Source organism: Aquarana catesbeiana, linkage group LG03 (genome assembly GCF_042186555.1).
Source record: "Aquarana catesbeiana isolate 2022-GZ linkage group LG03, ASM4218655v1, whole genome shotgun sequence".
NCBI classification, from domain to species: Eukaryota; Metazoa; Chordata; class Amphibia; order Anura; family Ranidae; genus Aquarana; species Aquarana catesbeiana.
In genome coordinates, this window is record NC_133326.1 from 741,295,405 (window position 1) to 741,316,349 (window position 20,945).

The 20,945-nt window shown below is 45.0% G+C and overlaps 1 protein-coding gene across 2 annotated transcripts in view; it reads left to right on the top strand.

Annotated features, from left to right (window-relative positions):
• LOC141133875 (NACHT, LRR and PYD domains-containing protein 12-like) overlaps positions 1–20,945 on the top strand; it is a 981,044-nt gene that overhangs the window by 140,350 nt on the left and 819,749 nt on the right. Inside the window, exons 8-10 of one of the 2 annotated variants that reach the window (XM_073623467.1) lie at positions 229–402; positions 1,070–1,146; positions 5,653–7,177. The exons of the other annotated variant lie outside the window; for it this stretch is intronic. Coding sequence (XP_073479568.1) covers positions 229–402; positions 1,070–1,112 — 217 coding nt within the window. The 3' untranslated portion in view covers positions 1,113–1,146; positions 5,653–7,177. Of the gene's footprint in view, positions 1–228; positions 403–1,069; positions 1,147–5,652; positions 7,178–20,945 lie in introns of those variants that run through there. 2 annotated transcript variants of the gene reach the window in all.

The window sequence follows — 20,945 nt, forward strand, 5'->3', positions numbered from 1 at the left end:
CCGCCCACTGATTAGTCATTGGATGTGTCTACTTCTGTCCCTCCCTGGAAGAACATTTCTTTCTCTAAGACTCCGCCCACTGATTATTCATTGGATGTGTCTACTTCTGCCCCTTCCTGGAAAAACATTTCATTCTCTAAGACCCCGCCCACTGATTATTCATTGGATGTGTCTACTTCTGCCCCTCCCTGGAAGAACATTTCACCTCTTTCCTGTTTCTCCCTCCAGGATTATCGCCTGTAAAGGGACATTATGGAGCTGTGATGATCTTTGCTCCGTTATCTCCACAAACCGAACTCTGACCTATCTGTTTATAATGTTGGATGATAAGAATATGTCGGAGTCAGAAGTGGGACGATGTTGTGAGGTCCTCCGGAATGCCGGCTTCTCTGTGATTGGATGGTAAGATCTGTTGTATTGGAGGTAACACACATACTAAGTCTTAGAATGTGAATAGTAAAATGTAGACAACATTGGATGGTGATGAGATGATGGAGGTGGGACATTGTTGGGAGGTCTTCTGACACCGGGCTGCACTGTAATGAAAATGGAAGGACGGGTGACAAACATTCTATACAATTTCTGTAGAACCTATTGGAGGTCTCTGTAGTTCTACAGATAATGAGAGAGATGATTGGGATTTCCTGGGCAAGTCACAGATTTCCCAGATGATGGAGAATTTATTCCTCATCCCAAGTTTTATCATTAGAGATGGGGGATGGGGAAAATCAGATCCACCAATAATAATCTTAGTCAGATCCTCCAATCTTCCACAAGGTTTTACCTTTACAGAAAAATAACCCCCCATCCCCCGAGGTCCATCCAATGTGTCAGTATAACTGAGCCAATCAGATGTGTGTTCTCAGCCTGTACACGTGACAGCCCAGCACACCAGTCATACAGTCTGCTATCCCAATGGTTGGATGGACATGAGTGTGTGGCCCCTGCCATGGTGAGGGCCCCTCACTTTTCCATCATTTCTTACAGAGCACAGTATGAGCCCCTCCCCCTCTCCATCATCACAGCAACATTTCCTCCTCTAACACTCTCATTTTATTCTTCTATGAAGGTATGGAGGATGGTGGAATGTATCTATATACAGAAGAAGATAAGAAGATGGTGTGTGGGAGCCCCTCCCCCTCTCAGGTAATACACAGATCCGGATATGAAGAGAATGTCCGGAATGGAATGATATCAGAGTAAAGTCATATGAACTCTCAGCTTTTATTTTCTCTTTCTGATCCTTAAATATAGAATTCCAGTAATAGTAATCTTTGTGTTCTTTTCCTCTTCTAAATGGCGTCATTTCTGCTCAGTTTTGTCCACTTCCTGTGTTGTTGTGTGACCGGTGCCCCCTTCACAGCACTGATCTGATGGGGCACCCGCGCATGCGCGCTCCCATCTATTGTACTACAAGCCTGCGGTGACACACTGGCTGCACCGCACATCAGATTACCGCTACAGCTCTGCCTCCATTGTCATCTGATTGGAGCCCCGCCTCTGCCCTGCCTCCTCTCTATGAGTGACAGCCACCCCCAGCAAATTCTGTGTCACCCATCCCACTGCAGAGCATTATGTGTCACCAATCCCACTGCAGAGCTCAGCATTTCACCCATCCCACTGCAGAGCATTACGTGTCACCCATCCCACTGCAGAGCATTACATGTCACCCAACCCACTGCAGAGCATTATGTGTCACCCATCCCACTGCAGAGCATTACTTGTCACCCAAACCACTGCAGAGCATTACATGTCACCCAACCCACTGCAGAGCATTACATGTCACCCAACCCACTGCAGAGCATTACATGCCACCTATCCCATTGCAGAGCATTACATGTCACCCAACCCACTGCAGAGCATTACGAGTCACCTATCCCATTGCAGAGCATTACGTGTCACCCATCCCACTGCAGAGCATTACATTGTCACCCAACCCACTGCAGAGCATTACATTTCACCATCCCACTGGAGAGCATTACGTGCCACCCAACCCACTGCAGAGCATTAAGTGTCACCCATCCCACTGTGGAGCATTACATGTCACCCATCCCACTGCGGAGCATTACATGTCACCCATCCCACTGCAGAGCATTATGTGTCACCCATCCCACTGCAGAGCATTGTGTGTCACCCATCCCACTGCAGAGCATTACATTTCACCAATCCCACTGCAGAGCTTTACATTTCACCAATCCCACTGCAGAGCATTACGTGTCACCCATACAACTGCAGAGCATTCTGTGTCACCCATCCCACTGCAGAGCATTACATGTCACCCATCCCACTGCAGGGCATTACATGTCACCCATCCCACTGCAAAGCATTATGTGTCACCCAACCCACTACATTGCATTACATGTCACCTATCCCATTGCAGAGCATTACGTGTCACCAATCCCACTGCAGAGCATTACGTGTCACCCAACCCACTGCAGAGCATTACGTGTCACCCATCCCACTGTGGAGCAATACATGTCACCCATCCCACTGCAGAGCATTACATGTCACCCATCCCACTGCAGTGCATTATGTGTCACCCATCCCACTGCAAAGCATTATGTGTCACCCATCCCACTGCAGAGCATTGTGTGTCACCCATCCCACTGCAAAGCATTACATGTCACCTCTCCCACTACAAAGAATTACATATCACTCATCCCACTGCAGAGCATTACGTGTCACCCATCCCACTGCAGAGCATTTCGTGCCACCCATCCCACTGCAGAGCATTATGTGTCACCCATCCCACTGCAAAGCATTATGTGTCACCCATCCCACTGCAGAGCTTTACGTTTCACCCATCCCACTGTGGAGCAATACATGTCACCCATCCCACTGCAGAGCATTACATGTCACCCATCCCACTGCAAAGCATTACGTGTCACCCATCCCACTGCAAAGCATTATGTGTCACCCATCCCACTGCAGAGCATTACATGTCACCAATCCCACTGCAGAGCATTACGTGTCACCCAACCCACTGCAGAGCATTACGTGTCACCCATCCCACTGTGGAGCAATGCATGTCACCCATCCCACTGCGGAGCATTACATGTCACCCATCCCACTGCAGTGCATTATGTGTCACCCATCCCACTGCAAAGCATTATGTGTCACCCATCCCACTGCAGAGCATTGTGTGTCACCCATCCCACTGCAGAGTATTACATGTCACCCATCCCACTGCAAAGCATTACATGTCACCTCTCCCACTACAAAGCATTACATATCACTCATCCCACTGCAGAGCATTACGTGTCACCCATCCCACTGCAGAGCATTTTGTGCCACCCATCCCACTGCAGAGCATTATGTGTCACCCATCCCACTGCAAAGCATTATGTGTCACCCATCCCACTGCAGAGCTTTACATTTCACCCATCTCACTGCAGATCTTTACGTTTCACCCAACCCACTGCAGAGCATTACCTGTCACCCATCCCACTGCAGAGCATTACCTGTCACCCATCCCACTGCAGAGAATTTCCTGTCACCCATTCCACTGCAGAGCATTACCTGTCACCCATCCCACTGCAGAGCATTATGTGTCACCCATCCCACTGCAGAGCATTACATGTCACCCAACCCACTGCAGAGCATTACGTATCACCCATCCCACTGCAGAGCATTACATATCACCCATCGCACTGCAGAGCATTACGTGTCACCCATCCCACTGCAGAGCATTACATGTCACCCATCTCACTGCAGAGTATTACGTGTAGTCACTAGTGATGGGCCGAACACCCTCTTGTTCAGAACTTTCAAACATCACAAAAAGTTGGACAAAACCCCTTTGTAGTTTATGGGACCTGAACTGCAAAAGTCCCCATTTAGAAGGCTTTCAATGCAAGTAAATGGCCATAAAGAAGGTATGGGGGCTAGGTACTGCCCTGGGGGACATCAATGAAAATTTTTTTTTAAACAAACTTTTTTAAAGGAGAATGGATTTTAATGATACTTTAAGTGAAACAATAAAAATAAAAAAAAATCATTTAACCGCTTCAGCCCTGGAAGGATTTACCCCCTTCCTGACCAGAGCATTTTTTGCGATTCCGCACTGCTTTATTTTAACTGACAATTGCGCGGTCGTGTGACGATGTACCCAAACAATATTGACGTCCTTTTCCTCCCACAAATAGAGATTTCTTTTGGTGGTATTTGATCGCCTCTACGTTTTTATTTTTTGCGCTATAAACAAAAAAAAGCAACCATTTTGAAAAAAAGCAATATTTTTTACTTTTTGCTACAATAAATATCCCCCAAAAATATATAAAAAAACTAATTTCTTCCTCAGTTTAGACCAATACGTATTCTTATACATATTTTTGGTAATAAAAATCGCAATAAGCGTAGATTGATTGGTTTGCGCAAAAGTTATAGCGTCTAAAAAATAGGGGATAGGTTTATGGCATTTTTTTATTATTATTTTTACTAGTAATGGCAGCAATCTGTGATTTTTATCGGGATTGTGACATTACGGCGGGCAGATCAGACACTTTTGACACTATTTTGGGACGATTGACAATTATACAGTGATCAGAGATACAAATAGCCACTGATTACTGTATAAATGTCACTGGAAGGGAAGGGGTTAAACCCCAGGGGGTGATAAAGGGGTTAAGTGTGTTTCCTGGATGTGTTCTAACTGTAGGGGGGGTGGGCTCACTACAACATGACAGAGATCACTGCTCCCGATCCCTGTCATATTGCTAGGCAGAACAGGGAAATGCCTTGTTTCCCCGTTCTGCCTCTCCTCGCCAAAATCTGCAATTCCTGCTGGCGAATATCAAGTTTTCGGGACCCACAGGCACACTTCCAAGGTGGGCATGTGCCAGCTAGGTGGCAAATTCAATGAGATGTATGTGTACGTCCCTTTGCATGCCCGTTCCATTCTGCCAACGTAAATGTGCATGCGGTGGTCGGCATGTGATTAAATATAGTGCCGGGGGGGTTTCCTTAGTCTGCCTGTAAAGTGGCCCATCTGTACCCTGTATAGAACCTGCTGCAGCAAAACTGACATTTATAAAAGAAAGCTTGCAGGAAAAAACTATTTAAATGTCATTTTTTTTCTTTATAAATAATGGCTTGGCGAGCCAATCTGTATGATGAGGTCACAATGTAGTGCACTGGGAAAAAGATTAGAGATTTGTTGGATAAATTCTGGTGTCTCTTTGGCAGACTTTGGTGCTCTTGCCAATAGGCTGAGTGGTGGGAGGTTAAATACCTTGTCAAGCATGTGGTACCCAAATTGTTGGTGTTTTTACCACGCTTGATGTGCCTGAGACAAAGTTTCAAATTGCAACAGTGCGATCGGCTGCACATGTAATAAAAAAGGTCCAGACAGCTGAGCTGTGGGAAGTGGGCCGGGAGATGACAGCTCCACAATGTGATGGAATATGCTGCTCTCTACTCTTCCATGATAGCTGCCTCCTTGGGGTTGTGCCTCACCCTCACTTTCCTCCTCTGCTCTATCCGGCAACCAAGTCATGTCAGTGATCTTATCATCATCATCTCCTCCATCCTCATTACCACTGGAGACAACTTGGCAAATATACATCATATTCACATATATATATACTTATGAAACATTTCATGGAATGTATACAATGTAATATCTCGGTGTAATTGTACAATTATCTCTTGTAGACAGCCAAAGATTTGTCTGGTGATTGTTTCCCGGTGTTGGATCTGCTGGACCTCTTCCATGTATAGAGGATGTCCTCACCGACACCTCGGATTTCTCTGCAACCCTCCAAAGGAAAGTCTTCTACTCTTCATGGATATAATGGTCGCCTCCCATTGTGAATTCCCTCTTCTCCCCTCTGTAGGATTCCACACTTTACAATATTATCAATACTCACTATGATGATGATGAGGATCCAACTCATTATTAGGACTCGTTCATGGCGGGAAAAAGACATTTTCTAAAGTTTCTCATCAATAAAAGCCGAATGGAATAATCACTAATACAGAGAAAGAGACCACATCTTCCTCTTACTGCTGTCCTACTACTCTCCATCCTCCATACTCCTCTCCATCCTCCATACTACTCTCCATCCTTCATACTCCTCTCCATCCTCCATAATCCTCTCCATCCTCCATAATGATCTCCATCGTCCGTACTCCTCTCCATCCTCCATACTACTCTCAATTCTCCATACTCCATACTACTCTCCATCCTCCATACTACTCTCCATCCTCCATACTCCTCTCCATCCTCCATACTCCACTCCTCTCCATCCTCTATGCTCCTCTCCATCCTCCTCTCCATCCTCCATACTCTTCTCCATCATCCACACTACTCTCCATCCTCCATACTGCTCTCCATCCTGCATACTTCTCTCCATCCTTCATACTACTGTCCATCCTCCATACTGCTCTCCATCCTCCATACTGCTCTCCATACTCCTCTCCATCCTCCACTCCTATCCATACTCCTCTCCATCCTCTATACTCCTTTCCATACTCCTCTCCATCCTCCATACTACTCTCCAACCTCTCTCTCCTCCCCCTGCACTCTCCTTTCGTTGCATTTTCTCTCTTTTTCCCTCACTCTCTCCTCTCCTTGGATGTGATAAAGTGATGCGGCTCTATCTAACATATACGGCATTCCCGGCTTCCAGTATCTCTCTCTTCTTGCTGCATCTCTCTGCAATTTCTTTCTCCATGTTGCTGACATTATCTTGTATAAGAACAGAACCCGATCCATCAGCAATCCCAAGGAGAGACGGACATCTCATAGCCGGCTCTCTGCTGCCTTATATCAGAGTTTTTGTTCCACAACCAGAACTCCCCCTGAATGACAAGCTTAGCCAAGTGATCCCATTTCTAGAAGTTCATCTTTACTTCTGACAACTCCCCCATCTCTGCTCTGCATGACTCTCTGCCAACACGGCTACTAAGATTTCATTGTGCCGAGTCTGTTCAGCCGCTTTGCCTTTCACTGACAACTTGCTGCAATTTTTATTATATCAACTAAATGTAATCAGAACAACCCATGAATAAATTCATTTCATGTCATGGATCATTACCCAAAGGGACGCGATTATCCTGATTGATTACTGGGCTACCAATATTATTACCTAATTATTGGAAGGTGTTATTCTCTATAGATTTACCCCATTGAGGTTTTTTACTCATCAATAAAGTTTTATATATTTTATTAACCTTATTCTGCGATTCTGTGATTATTACCAACTTCTTCTCATCTTGTTCTCCACAACCGATACCCTCTAACCTCTCCCTCCCCCTCTCTCCTCTCCCTTCCCCCTCTCTCACCTCTCCCTTCCCCCTCTCTCCTCTCCCTTCCCCCTCTCACTTCCCCCTCTTATCTCTCCCTTCCCCCTCTCTCTGCATTTGTTCCTTTCCTTGACCTCTCTCTATTTACCACATAATATGTTCCTGCCATATAATGTATAAACAGTATCTGACAAAAGTCAGTACACCCCTAAGTTAAAATGTCCAAAATGGGCCCAAAGTGTCAATATTTTGTGTGGCCACCATTATTTTCCAGCACTGCCGTAACCCTCTTGGGCATGGAGGTCACCAGAGCTTCACCTTTACCCTCAGCTTCTTTAGCAAGGCAGTGGTGGTCTTGGAGGTGTTTGGGGTGGTTATCATGTTGGAATACTGCCCTGCGGCCCAGTTTCTGAAGGGAGGGGATCATGCTCTGCTTCAGTATGTCACAGTACATGTTGGCATTCATGGTTCCCTCAATGATCTGTAGCTCCCCAGTGCCGGCAACACTCATGCAGCCCCAAACCATGACACTCCCACCACCATGCTTGACTGTAGACAAGACACACTTGTCTTTGTACTCCTCACCTGGTTGCTGCCACACATGCTTGTCACCATCTGAACCAAATAAGTTTATCTTGGTCTCATCAGACCACAGGACATGGTTCCAGTAATCCATGTCCTTAGTTTGCTTGTCTTAAGCAAACTGTTTGCAGGCTTTCTTGTGCATCATCTTTAGAAGAGGCTTCCTTCTGGGACGACAGCCAATTTGATGCAGTGTGCAGCGTATGGTCTGAGCACTGACAGGCTGACCCCCCCACCCCTACAACCTCTGCAGCAATGCTGGCAGCACTCATAAGTCTATTTCCCAAAGACAACCTCTGGATATGACGCTGAGCACGTGACCTCAACTTCTTTGGTGGACCATGGTGAGGCCTGTTCTGAGGGGAACCTGTCCTGTTATACCGCTGTATGGTCTTGGCCATCGTGCTGCAGCTCAATTTCAGGGTCTTGGCAATCTTCTCATAGCCTAGGCCATCTTTATGTAGAGCAACAATTCTTTTTTCTAGATCCTCAAGAGAGTTCTTTGCCATGAGGTGCCATGTTATACTTCCAGTGACCAGTATGAGAGAGTGAAAGCGATAACACCAAATTTACCACACCTGCCCCCCATTCACACCTGAGACCTTGTAACACTAACGAGTCACATGACACCAGGGAGGGAAAATGGCTAATTGGGCCCAATGTGGACATTTTCACTTAGGGGTGTACTGACTTTTGTTGCCAGCGGTTTAGACATTAATGGCTGTGTGTTGAGTTATTTTGAGGGGACAGCAAATTTACACTGTTATACAAGCTGACACTCACTACTTTACATTGTAGCAAAGTGTCATTTCTTCAGTGTTGTCACATGAAAAGATAAAAGAAAAGATTTACACTAATGTGACTGAGGGGTGTACTTACTTTTGTTAGATACTGTATATATACACACAACATAAAATTTGTACCATAAAATACATGCATGTTTCCTCTATATTAGCTCCAAGTTAGATGTACAGATTGCAGGTGGAGCACTGAGGACACCTAGTGGTGGGTGAAGAAATTACAGCCCAGGGTAGGGATTGATGTGAGTGTGCGATGTTCAGGGTTAGGGACAAGGGTCAGGGTTGTAGACCCACACTCACTCAGGTTGAACTGGATGGACTGGTGTCTTTATTCAACCTTACTAACTATGTAACTATGTAACTATGTAATCACACCTTGCTATGGGTAGCAAGAAGGTAGGTCCAGGCAGGAGAAGCATGAATCTCCTGAGGTCTCTGGTGAAGCACCTTTCCCGTCTATGGAAATATGAGTCTGTCAGAGCTGCATCCAAAGCTATAGGTAAGAATAGGGAAGAGATGTCTGTGCTGTGTGCAATTGGAATAAGAGACTGCCAGATATCATACACAAGGTGGAGGGGATGGTATTGGGTGAGGTAAGGTCTCCTCATGCAGGGAGGATGGTATTTGGTGAGGTGGGGTCTCCTCAGGTGAAGGGGATGGTATTGAGTGAGGTGGGTCTACTCGGGTGGGGGGCGGTATCGGGCGAGGAGCACGGTAACAGGTGAGGTGGGGTCTTCTCGGGTGAAGGGGATGGTATCAGCGAGGTCTCCTTAGGCGAGGACGTAACGGGTGAGGTGGGGTCTCCTTGTGCAGGGAGGATGGTATCAGGTGAGGTGGGGTCTCCTCAGGTGGAGGGGGATGGTATTTGGTGAGGTGGGGTCTCCTCAGGTGAAGGGGATGATATTGTATAAGGTGGGGTCTTCTCTGGTGGAGGGGGTGGTATCGGGCGAGGACGATGGGTGAGGTGGGGTTTCCTCAGGTGAAGGGGATGATATTATGTGAGGTGGGGTCTTCTCAGGTGGAGGGGACCGTATTAGGCGAGGAAAAGTATCCTGGGGTGAGGAGGACGGTAATGGGTGAGGTGGGGTCTCCTTGTGCAAGGAGGACAGTATCGGGTGAGATGGGGTCTTCTCGGGTGGAGGGGACGGTATCGAACGAGGAGAGGTCTCCTCGGGCAAGGAGGATAGTAACGGGTGAGGTGGGGTCTCCTCAAGCAGGGAGGATGGTATCGGGTGAGGTGAGGTGGGGTCTCCTCAGGCAAAGGGGATGGCATTAGATGAGGTGGTGGTCTCCTCAGGTCGAGGGAATGATATTAGGTGAAGTGGGGTCCTCAGGTGGAGGGGATGGTATTTGGTGAGGTAGGGTCTCCTCAGGTTGAGAGGATGGTATTTGGTGGGGTCTCCTCAGGTGAAGGGGATGATATTGGGTGAGGTGGGATCTTCTCAGGTGGAGGGGACGGTATCAGGAGAGGAAAGGTCTCCTCAGGCAAGGAGGACGGTAATGGGTGAGGTGGGGTCTCCTTGTGCAGGGAGGATGGTATCGGGTGAGGTGGGGTCTCATCAGGTGGAGGGGATAGTATTTGGTGAGGTGGGGTCTCCTCAGGTAAAGGGGATGATATTGGGTGAGGTGGAGTCTTCTCGGGTGGAGGGGACAGTATCGGGCGAGGAGAGGTCTCCTCGGGCAAGGAGGACGGTAACGGCTGAGGTGGGACCTCCTCGGGCAGGGAGGATGGTATCGGGTGCGGTGGGGTTTCCTCAGGTGAAGGGGATGGCATTAGATGAGGTGGTGGTCTCCTTAGGTCGAGGGAATGATATTAGGTGAGGTGGGGTCCTCAGGTGCAGCGGATGGTATTGGGTGAGCTGGGGTCTCCTCAGGTGGAGGTGGTGGCATTAGATGAGGTGGGGAATCCTCAGGTCGAGGGAACAGCATTAGATGAGGTGGAGGTCTCCTCAGGTTGAGGGAACAATATTAGGTGAGGTGTAGGGATGAGCTTCGAGTTTGAGTCGAACTCATGTTTGACTCAAACATTGGCTGTTCGCCAGTTCACTGAACAGCAAACAATTTGGGGTGTTCGCGGCAAATTCGAAAGCCGCGGAACACCCTTTAAAAGTCTATGGGAGAAATCAAAATTGCTAATTTTAAAGGCTTATATGCATGGTATTGTCATAAAAAGTGTTTGGGGACCCGGGTCCTGCCCCAGGGGAGCCGTTTTTTTTTGGGAGCAGTGATTTTAATAATAAATAAATAAATGCCTTGCGCTAGAAAATATGTATCCAAAGTATATAACTCAAATATAAATATAAAAGTGACAAATATAAAATAAATACCAACAAATATTGAACAATAATTCATAAGTGACAATCCGTGATGTAAAACTAATTAATAAAGTGCAGCGTGCATAGATAATAACGCTGGAACCAAAGTGCATACATAAATTGTAAAAGTGCACAATATTTCCAAAAAATTCCCTGGGCTCTATAATGAAGTGCAGGTGCCGATCTCCAGCCTCATGATAATATTAGAGGTGGTGCCATCGGTTAAATTACCAACGTAGAGCCAGTGGCAATCTGCTGATGCTGGTAATTGCCTCCGTATAGAATATACTTTTCCTCTGTCTAGCCTCTTCTGAGAATTCGTGCCTTTTCGCTGAATCAGCACCTGTTATGTCGATTTTCAGCACGCAAAACATGAAATGATGACTTTTCTTGTGTTAATTAATTTATGTATGCCCTTTGGTTCCAGCGTTATTATCTATGCACGTTACACTTTATTAATTAGTTTTACATCACGGATTGTCACTTATGAATTATTGTTCAATATTTATTGGTATTTATTTTATATTTGTCAGTTTTATATTTATATTTAGTTATACACTTTGGATACATATTTTCTAGCGCAACGCATTTATTTATTTATTTCACCACTGCACGGTTATGAAACGTGATCTGCGTTTGCAGCTGGTTATTATTATCATCATTTTTATTCTTTAGGCATTGGTCTGTTTGTGGCTCACAAGATTTTTCTTTTAATTTTAGTGATTTTAATAATGCTTAAAGTGAAACAATAAAAGTGTAATATCCCTTTAAATTTCGTACCTGTGGGTGTCTATAGTATGCTTGTAAAGGGGCGCATGTTTCCCGTGTTTAGAACAGTCTGACAGCAAAATGACATTTCAAAGGAAAAAAAGTCATTTAAAACTACTCACGGCTATTAATGAATTGCCGGTCCAACAATACACATAAAAGTTCATTGATAAAAACGGCATGGGATTTCCCCACAGGGGAACCCCGAACCAAAATTAAAAAAAAAACTGGTGTGGGGGTTCCCCTAAATTCCATACCAGGCCCTTCAGATCTGGTATGGATATTAAGGGGAACCCCGCACCAAAATTAAAAAAAAAAAATGACGTAGGGGTTCCCCTCAAAATTTATACCAGACACTTCAGGTCTGGTATGGATTTTAAGGGGAACCCCGCGCCAAAATTAAAAAAAAAATGGTGTGGGGTTCCCCAAAGTCCATACCAGACCCTTATCTGAGCACGCAACCTGGCAGGCCACAGGAAAAGAGGGGGGATGAGAGAGCGCCCCCCTCCTGAACCGTACCAAGCCACATGCCCTCAACATTGGGAGGGTGCTTTGGGGTAGCCCACCAAAGCACCTTATCCCCATGTTGATGTGGACAAGGGCCTCATCCCCACAACCCTTGCCCGGTGGTTGTGGGGGTCTGCGGGCGGGGGGCTTATCGGAATCTGGAAGCCCCCTTTAACAAGGGGCCCCCAGATCCCACCCCCCTTGTGTGAAATGGTAAGGGGGTACAAAAGTACCCCTACCATTTCACAAAAAAACTGTCAAAAATGTATTAAAATTTTTTTAATAAATAAAAATATTTATTAAAATAAATATTTAAAGTCTTCTTTTTTCCATCTTCTTTCTTCTATCTTCTATTGTCTATCTTCCTTCAGTTTCTTCCTCCATCTTCTTCTTCCTCCGATCCTCTGCTTCTTTCTCCGGTGTTCTCGTCTGGCATCTTCCTCCGCAGCGTCTTCTTCCCTTCTTCTTCTTCTCGGGCCGCTCCGCATCCATGATGGGAGGCTCCCTTCTGTGAGATGCTTCTCGTCTTCTGATGGTTATGTAATGGGTGACCCCGCCCCCTCTGACATCACTGAGAATGCCACAGGGAAGTCCCCATCAAGTCCCAGTGCATCAGAGGTGGGCGGGGTCACCCAGCAGGAAGCATCACACAGCGGGAGCCTCCCATCATGGATGTGGTGCGGCCCGAGAAGAAGAAGGGAAGAAGACGCCACGGAGGAAGATGCCGGACGAGAACACCGGAGCAAGAATCAGAGTTTTTTTTTAAATTTTGGTTCCGGGTTCCCCTGTGGGGAAATCCCATGCAGTTTTTATCAATGAACTTTTATGTGTATTGTCGGACCGGCAATTCATTAATAGCCGCGAGTAGTTTTAAATGACTTTTTTTCCTTTGAAATGTCATTTTGTTGTCAGACTGTTCTAAACAAGGGAAACATGCGCCCCTTTACAGGCATACTATAGACACCCCCAGGTACGAAATTTAAAGGAAAAATCAGCCATTTTTAATTTTTTTTTGCATTGACACATGTCCCCTGGGGCAGGACCCGGGTCCCCAAACCCTTTTTTGGGACAATACCATGCAAATTAGCCTTTAAAATGAGCACTTTTGATTTTGAACGTTTGAGTCCCATAGACTTGAATGGGGTTCTAACATTCGTGCAAAGTTTTGGTCTGTTTGCAAGTTCTGGTGCAAACCGAACTGGAGGGTGTTCGGCTCATCCCTAGTGAGGTGGAGTCTTCTCAGATGGAGGGGATGGTATTGGGTGAGGTAAAGTGAGGTTGGGTTTCCTCAGGTGGAGGGGGTGATATTGGGTGAGGTGTGATCTCAGGTGGAGGCAAAAGTATGTGCTGCCCCCCCAAATGAGCTCAGGTGTTCCCAGTGCTAATACACCATCATACAAAGACATTGTAGACAGTTTTGCTTCTCCAATCTTGTTGTTGGTGAAGACCCTTTTCTATTCCCCCATGATGGTTCACCTGTACACAATGTCAGAACACGGCCAAACTTTATCCCAAAATTCATCTTTTATTATTATAAAAACACACAGAGAAAAGGCAACCCTTCTCCTGGACACTCCCACAAAACTAAGGCATACTGGGAGTAGGAGGGGCTATACTGGGCCCACAGTTTTTGTTTTCCAGTGTCCCATTCTTCCTGTAGGTGGCAGTATAACCCAATAGTCTCTGAATTCCTGGGCCCCTCATAGAAGAAATAAATAGATTTTGTTTTCCTTGACAGAGAGAATCCAATGGTAACACACAGAAGGGTCATCAGAACAGCTGGGGCCCCCGGAGTGATACAGCACACCAGCCAGGGGCCCACCTAGAGCCAATGATTCCACCTGCTGCTAATAGGTCACTGAAAGAGGACCTGTCACAAAGGGGCATCTCTGGTGTCAGCTGGATCAATATTACCCAGATGGGTTCCTATCAGATTACTGGGATCTAGTCATTGGTGGACAGGAGAGGTGCAGATCCGGGCCCTCTTATTGCACTCCATCCATGGACTGGTCCTCTTATCTTCTCTATTCCTCAGCAATACCACTGACTGTCCTTGTTATACATAAAGAAAATATGTATCTGCATAGGAAATACAGCCATGGAAATATGGAACAGCAAAGCATATTGATAATGTGAAAGTCACATCCAACAGCAGTAATGTAAATCTGAATTCTGATCCCATTGGAGGGCCCAGAGTGGAAGACCAGCCTCCATCTTTGTCCATCCACAATGCATTGTGAGATGTGATGACACCGTGTGTCACTCCTTGTGTACTGATTGGCTGGGTATTAATTGGGCCCCCAATATGGCGGCACCACACCCAGCTAACATGTTTAGGTACATAACTCCTCCCTATAACCCCATCTGCAGTGTCCTGATATACACGTATGTTCTCCTGTGTGATGTCCAAATCTGTCACCTAACCTCTATGTCCACCATCAACCTCTCAGATTTCATGTAGTTCCACCAATTGGACACCAGGGGGGGTCAGTTCTCTCCCGCTCGCTGCATGTTATGTCTGGTGTCACTGAGTTTTGTCTGTGCAAATTTCAGTGCTGGATCTGCAGGGGGGGCACCACACACCACCATTACTAATGGGAGAAGACAATACGGGAGGTTCTCTAACCTCTGATGACTTCACTCCCACACCTTTCACTGAAACTCTATTGTCCTTCCATGCTCTTCCACCTCACTGTTTATCATCAGGCGACTCTCCTGAGACTGGATGGGAGCAACAATCAGCCTGATGATAGGGAGCGTGCCTGAGGAGCACAGAGGAAGAGTTCCAGGGAGACAAAGGGAGGGAAAGTTCAAGGGAGGCGAAGGGAGGGGGAGATCCAGTGGAGGAGGGAGAGTTCCAGGGAGGCAGAGGGGGAGTTCCAGGGAGGCAGAGGGAGGGGGAGTTCCAGGGAGGCAGAGGGAGGGGGAGTACCAGAGAGGGGGAGTTCCAGGAAGGTGGAATTCCAGGAAGGTGGAGGAAGGAGAAGTTCCAGGGAGGAAGGACGAGATTCTCTATATCAGGAGAGGAAATGGTGATATCTCACCGGAAGAGACTCCTCCTCCACACAGTCCACGATGACGGGACGTTGGCCATGCCTCTCCAGCAGACTTGGGACTCTCTCTGCAGCCTGGGGGAGGGGGAAAGGAGCATTAGAATCTGAATGGTGGCAGGAGATCTCCCAGAACTGAATTCCGCTCTAATCCAGGAGATCCTTTACCTGCAACGATTACATCCAATGAAGAGCTGTGAAGTCATCCAGCCACACAGTATAAAATATATTATCCCCTTCCCTATCACCATGTGTAAGCTAGCCCCTCCTTTACCTTTCTCCCTATCGCCTTCCGCACAGCTGTGTTGGTCGATCGTTGCAAAGCCTTGAGAGATGCCTGTTGTTCCTTCCTCTGCCACTGGGGCATGGAGGAACTGAACACACTCTGCAATGTAAAGGAACAATGACACGGTTATGGCGGCTTTGTTGGAGCTTCCAGTGATAGATTGTCTTCCTCGATCACACATCTCCCCACCAATGTAAAATTTATTTTTATTTTGGTGTCCATGTTTTTTTTTCCCCCATCGGTACCCCTTCTTTTTAGTCTAAGTCATGTGACAACTTTTCTCCCCCCTGTTGTGGGATATAGCATCACCCGTTTCCTAAGGCCCCCCTGGTGTGAATCCTGATACTCCAATCTTCACTCACATTCATCACAAGTCTGACCTCCTTGGACAACCTCAGAGCGTCATTCAGGGAAGGGGTCATCATCTTCATCCGCTCAACAATGGAATCCACTTCCCTGCGTAGAACCTGTCCCGTCTCCCATGCCTGGAGAGAAGATCAGAGAATGAAGGTGATCCTGGAGGTCTTATATTTTATTGTAAAGGATCAAAATAACAGTAAATTTCACAGATTTTTAATTCTTAATCATCATCAATAATTAAAATAATTATAATTAAAAATTGTATCATGCAGAGGATTGGATGAATGTGTGCTGGACGTGGCCTCAGATATCTGACCTCTCTGGCTTCTTCTCTGGTAACGGTGATAAGGTGGACAATCCCTCTCAGCAGAGGTTTCTCGGAGATGATCACCAAATCCTCAATGGCTCCCGTCTTCTGAAGGTGTCTGCATATAAACAGAAAATTTCATGAGGAATCGGGGGATCCAGGAGAATCTCAGTATGAATCCAGAGGTGGGGGGATCCAAGAATTTTTTTAGAGGAAGCCAGAGGTTCGGGTGTCTCAGGAGTAGGGATGAGCCGTACACCCCCCGGTTCGGTTCGCACCAGAACCTGCGAACGGACCGAAAATTTGCACGAACGTTAGAACCCCATTGACATCTATGGGACTCGAACGTTCAAAATCAAAAGTGCTCATTTTGAAGGCTAATTTGCATGGTATTGTCCTAAAAAGGGTTTGGGGACCCAGGTCCTGCCCCAGGGAACATGCATCAATGCAAAAAAAAACTTTTAAAAACGTCTGTTTTTTCGGAGCAGTGAATTTAATGATGCTTAAAGTAAAAAAAAAAAAAGTGAAATATTCCTTTAAATATCGTACCTGGGGGGTGTCTATAGTATGCCTGTAAAGTGGCGCATGTTTCCCGTGTTTAGAACAGTCCCTGCACCAAATGTCATTTTTAAAGGAAAAAATCTCATTTAAAATTGCTTGCGGGTTTAATGTAATGTCGGGTCCTGGCAATATGGATGAAAATCAGTGAGACAAACGGCATGGGTACCCCCAGTACATTACCAGGCCCTTTGGGTCTTCTATGGATATTAAGGGGAACCCCGCACCCAAATTAAAAAAAGGAAAGGTGTGGGGCCACCAGGCCCTATATACTCTGAACAGCAGTATACAGGCGGTGCAAACAAGACAGGAACTGTGGGTTTGTTATTAAGTAGAATCTGTTTGTAATTTTGAACTGGTACATTTTTAACGTGTTTAGCTCCAGCCAAAAAATCTGTTTTTAAGCTTTTTGGAAAACATAGGGAAGGGTTATCACCCCTGTGACATTTGTTTTGCTGTCTGTGCTCCTCTTTAGAAGATTTCACCTCACTTTTTGTCCCAATAAAAAATGTTTTTTGAAAATGTAGTGGTTTTTAGTGAAACAAGGATTGGAAAGCATCAGTGGAAAGGGGAAAAGTTTTTCCCATACTAACTCTTACAGGAGAGAATTTCCCTTCCTATGGGGTAGATTTCATCTCACTTCCTGTTGTCTCCTTCCGTTTGCAAGTAGGAGTCGTTTGTAAGTTGAGTGTTTGAAAGTATCGGCCTGGCCTATATACTCAGCAGAAATTTGGGCCTTAGGTGTTGTTGTGGCCACAACACTGCAACCCCTCACAGATACTCTAGTTGGAGCGCAGGAACTAGCCCTGCTGCAAAAGAATTGCGTCAAAAATTGTAATTACACACCCCTGTTAACCACTTCAGCCCCGGAAGGATTTACCCCCTTGCTGACCAGAGCACTTTTTACAATTTGACACTGCGTCACTTTAACTGCTAATTGCGCGGTCATGCAATGCTGTACCCAAACGAAATTTGTGTCCTTTTCTTCCCACAAATAGAGCTTTCTTTTGATGGAATTTGATCACTTCTGCCGTTTTTATTTTTTGTGCTATACACGGAAAAAAATTTTGAAAAAAAATGATATTTTCTACTTTTTGTTCTAAAAAAAATCCAATAAACTCAATTTTAGTCATACATTTAGGCCAAAATGTATTCGGCCACATGTCTTTGGTAAAAAAAATGTCAATAAGTGTATATTTATTGGTTAGCGCAAAAGTTATAGAGCCTACAAACTAGGGTACATTTTCTGGAATTTACACAGCCTTTAATTTATGACTGCCTATGTCGTTTCTTGAGGTGCTAAAATGGCAGGGCAGTACAAAACCCCCACAAATGACGCCATTTTGAAAAGTAGACACCCCAAGGAAATTGCTGAGAGGCATGTTGAGCCCATTGAATATTCATTTTTTTGTCCCAAGTGATTGAATAATGACAAAAAAAAAAGTTGTCACTAAATGATATATTGCTCACACAGGCCATGGGCATATGTGGAATTGCACCCCAAAATACATTTAGCTGCTTCTCCTGAGTATGGGGATACCACATGTGTGGGACTTTTTGGGAGCCTAGCCGCGTACGGGGCCCCGAAAACCAATCACTGCCTTCAGGATTTCTAAGGGCGTAAATTTTTGATTTTAGTCCTCACTACCTATCACAGTTTTGAAGGCCATAAAATGCCCAGGTGGCATAACCCCCCCCCCCAAATGACCCCATTTTATAAAGTAGACACCCCAAGCTATTTGCTTTGAGGCATGTTGAGTCCATGGAATATTTTATATTTTGACACAAGTTGCGGGAAAGTGACAATTTTTTTTTTTTTTGCACAAAGTTGTCACTAAATGATATATTGCTCACACAGGCCATGGGCATATGTGGAATTGCACCCCAAAATACATTTAGCTGCTTCTCCTGAGTATGGGGATAACACATGTGTGGGACTTTTTAGGAGCCTAGCCGCGTACGGGGCCCCGAAAACCAATCACCGCCTTCAGGATTTCTAAGGGCGTAAATTTTTGATTTCACTCTTCACTGCCTATCACAGTTTCGTAGGCCACGGAATGCCCAGGTGGCACAAACCCTGCCCCAAATGACCCCATTTTGGAAAGTAGACACGCCAAGCTATTTGCTGAGAGGCATGACGAGTATTTTGCAGCTCTCATTTGTTTTTGAAAATGAAGAAAGACAAGAAATTTTTTTTTTTTCTTTTTTCAATGTTCAAAACTTTGTGACAAAAAGTGAGGTCTGCAAAATACTCACTATACCTCTCAGCAAATAGCTTGGGGTGTCTACTTTCCAAAATGGGGTCATTTGGGGTTTTTTTTGCCACCTGGGCATTCCATTGACTCCAAAACTGTGATAGGCAGTGAAGAGTGAAATCAAAAATTTACGCCCTTAGAAAGCCTGAAGGCGGTGCTTGGTTTTTGGGGTCCCGTGCGTGGCTAGGCTCCCAAAAAGTCCCACACATGTGGTATCCCTGTACTCAGGAGAAGCAACAGAATGTATTTTGGGGTGTAATTTCACATATTCCCATGGCATGTTTGAGCAATATATCATTTAGTGACAACTTTGTGCAAAAAAAAAAAAATTGTCTCTTTCCCGCAACTTGTGTCACAATATAAAATATTCCATGGACTTGACATGCCTCTCAGCAAATAGCTTGGGGTGTCTACTTTCCAAAATGGGGTCATTTGGGGGGGTTTTGAACTGTCCTGGCATTTTATGCACAACATTTAGAAGCTTATGTCACACATCACCCACTCTTCTAACCATTTGGAGACAAAGCCCTTTCTGACACTTTTTGATTACATGAAAAAATTATTTTTTTTTTGCAAGAAAATTACTTTGAACCCCCAAACATTATTTTTTTTTTTTTAAAGCAAATGCCCTACAGATTAAAATGATGGGTGTTTCATTTTTTTTTTCACACAGTATTTGCACAGCGATTTTTCAAACGCATTTTTGGGGGAAAAATCACACTTTTTTAAATTTTAATGCACTAGAACACACTATATTGCCCAAATGTTTGATGAAATAAAAAAGATGATCTTAGGCCGAGTACATGGATACCAAACATGACATGCTTTAAAATTGCGCACAAACGTGCAGTGGCAACAAAATTAATACATTTTTGAAAGCCTTTAAAAGCCTTTACAGGTTACCACTTTAGATTTACAGAGGAGGTCTACTGCTAAAATTACTGTCCTCGATCTGACCTTCGTGGTGATACCTCACATGCATGGTGCAATTGCTGTTTACATTTGACGCCAGACCGACACTTGCATTCGCCTTAGCATGAGAGCAGGGGGGACAGGGGTGCTTTTTTTTTTTCTTTATTTTTTTTGCTTTTTTATCTTATTTTTAAACTGTTCCTTTCATTTTTTTTAAATCATTTTTATTGTTATCTCAGGGAATGTAAATATCCCCTATGATAGCATCAGGTAGTGACAGGTACTCTTTTTTGAAAAAAATGGGGTCTATTAGACCCTAGATTTCTCCTCTGCCCTCAAAGCATCTGACCACACCAAGATCGGTGTGATAAAATGCTTCCCCAATTTCCCAATGGCGCTGTTTACATCCGGCGAAATCTAAGTCATAAAATGCTCATAGCTTCCGGTTTCTTAGGCCATAGAGATGTTTGGAGCCACTCTGGTCTCTGATCAGCTCTATGGTCAGCTGGCTGAATCACTGGCTGCATTCTCAGGTTCCCTGTTGAGACAGGAGAGCCAGAGAAAAACACGGAAGACGGTGGGGGGGGCTTTACCTCCCACTGCTTGTAAAAGCAGTCTAGAGGCTAATTAGCCGCTAGGATTTCTTTTACATGAAAGCCGACCGCTGGCTGAAAAGAATGATACCAATATGATACCTAAACCTGCAGGCATCATTCTGGTATAACCACTCAAAGTCATGAATGGCGTACCTGAAGCCAAAAAAATGGTTAACAATAAAGCACAGTAAACGGTAAAGTATAAAAAATTGCATACCTGAAAAGCAAACATGATAAAACATAATAACAATAAAACATTGCAGAATAGAATACAGTAAAAAAGAGCAGAACAATAGAGAGAATAGAGAGAGAGAGAACAATAAAATGACAACTATTTTTTTTTTCTTTTATATTTTTGTTTGTGTTTTTTTTTTTTTACACTTTTTTTTGTAACTGTAACTTTT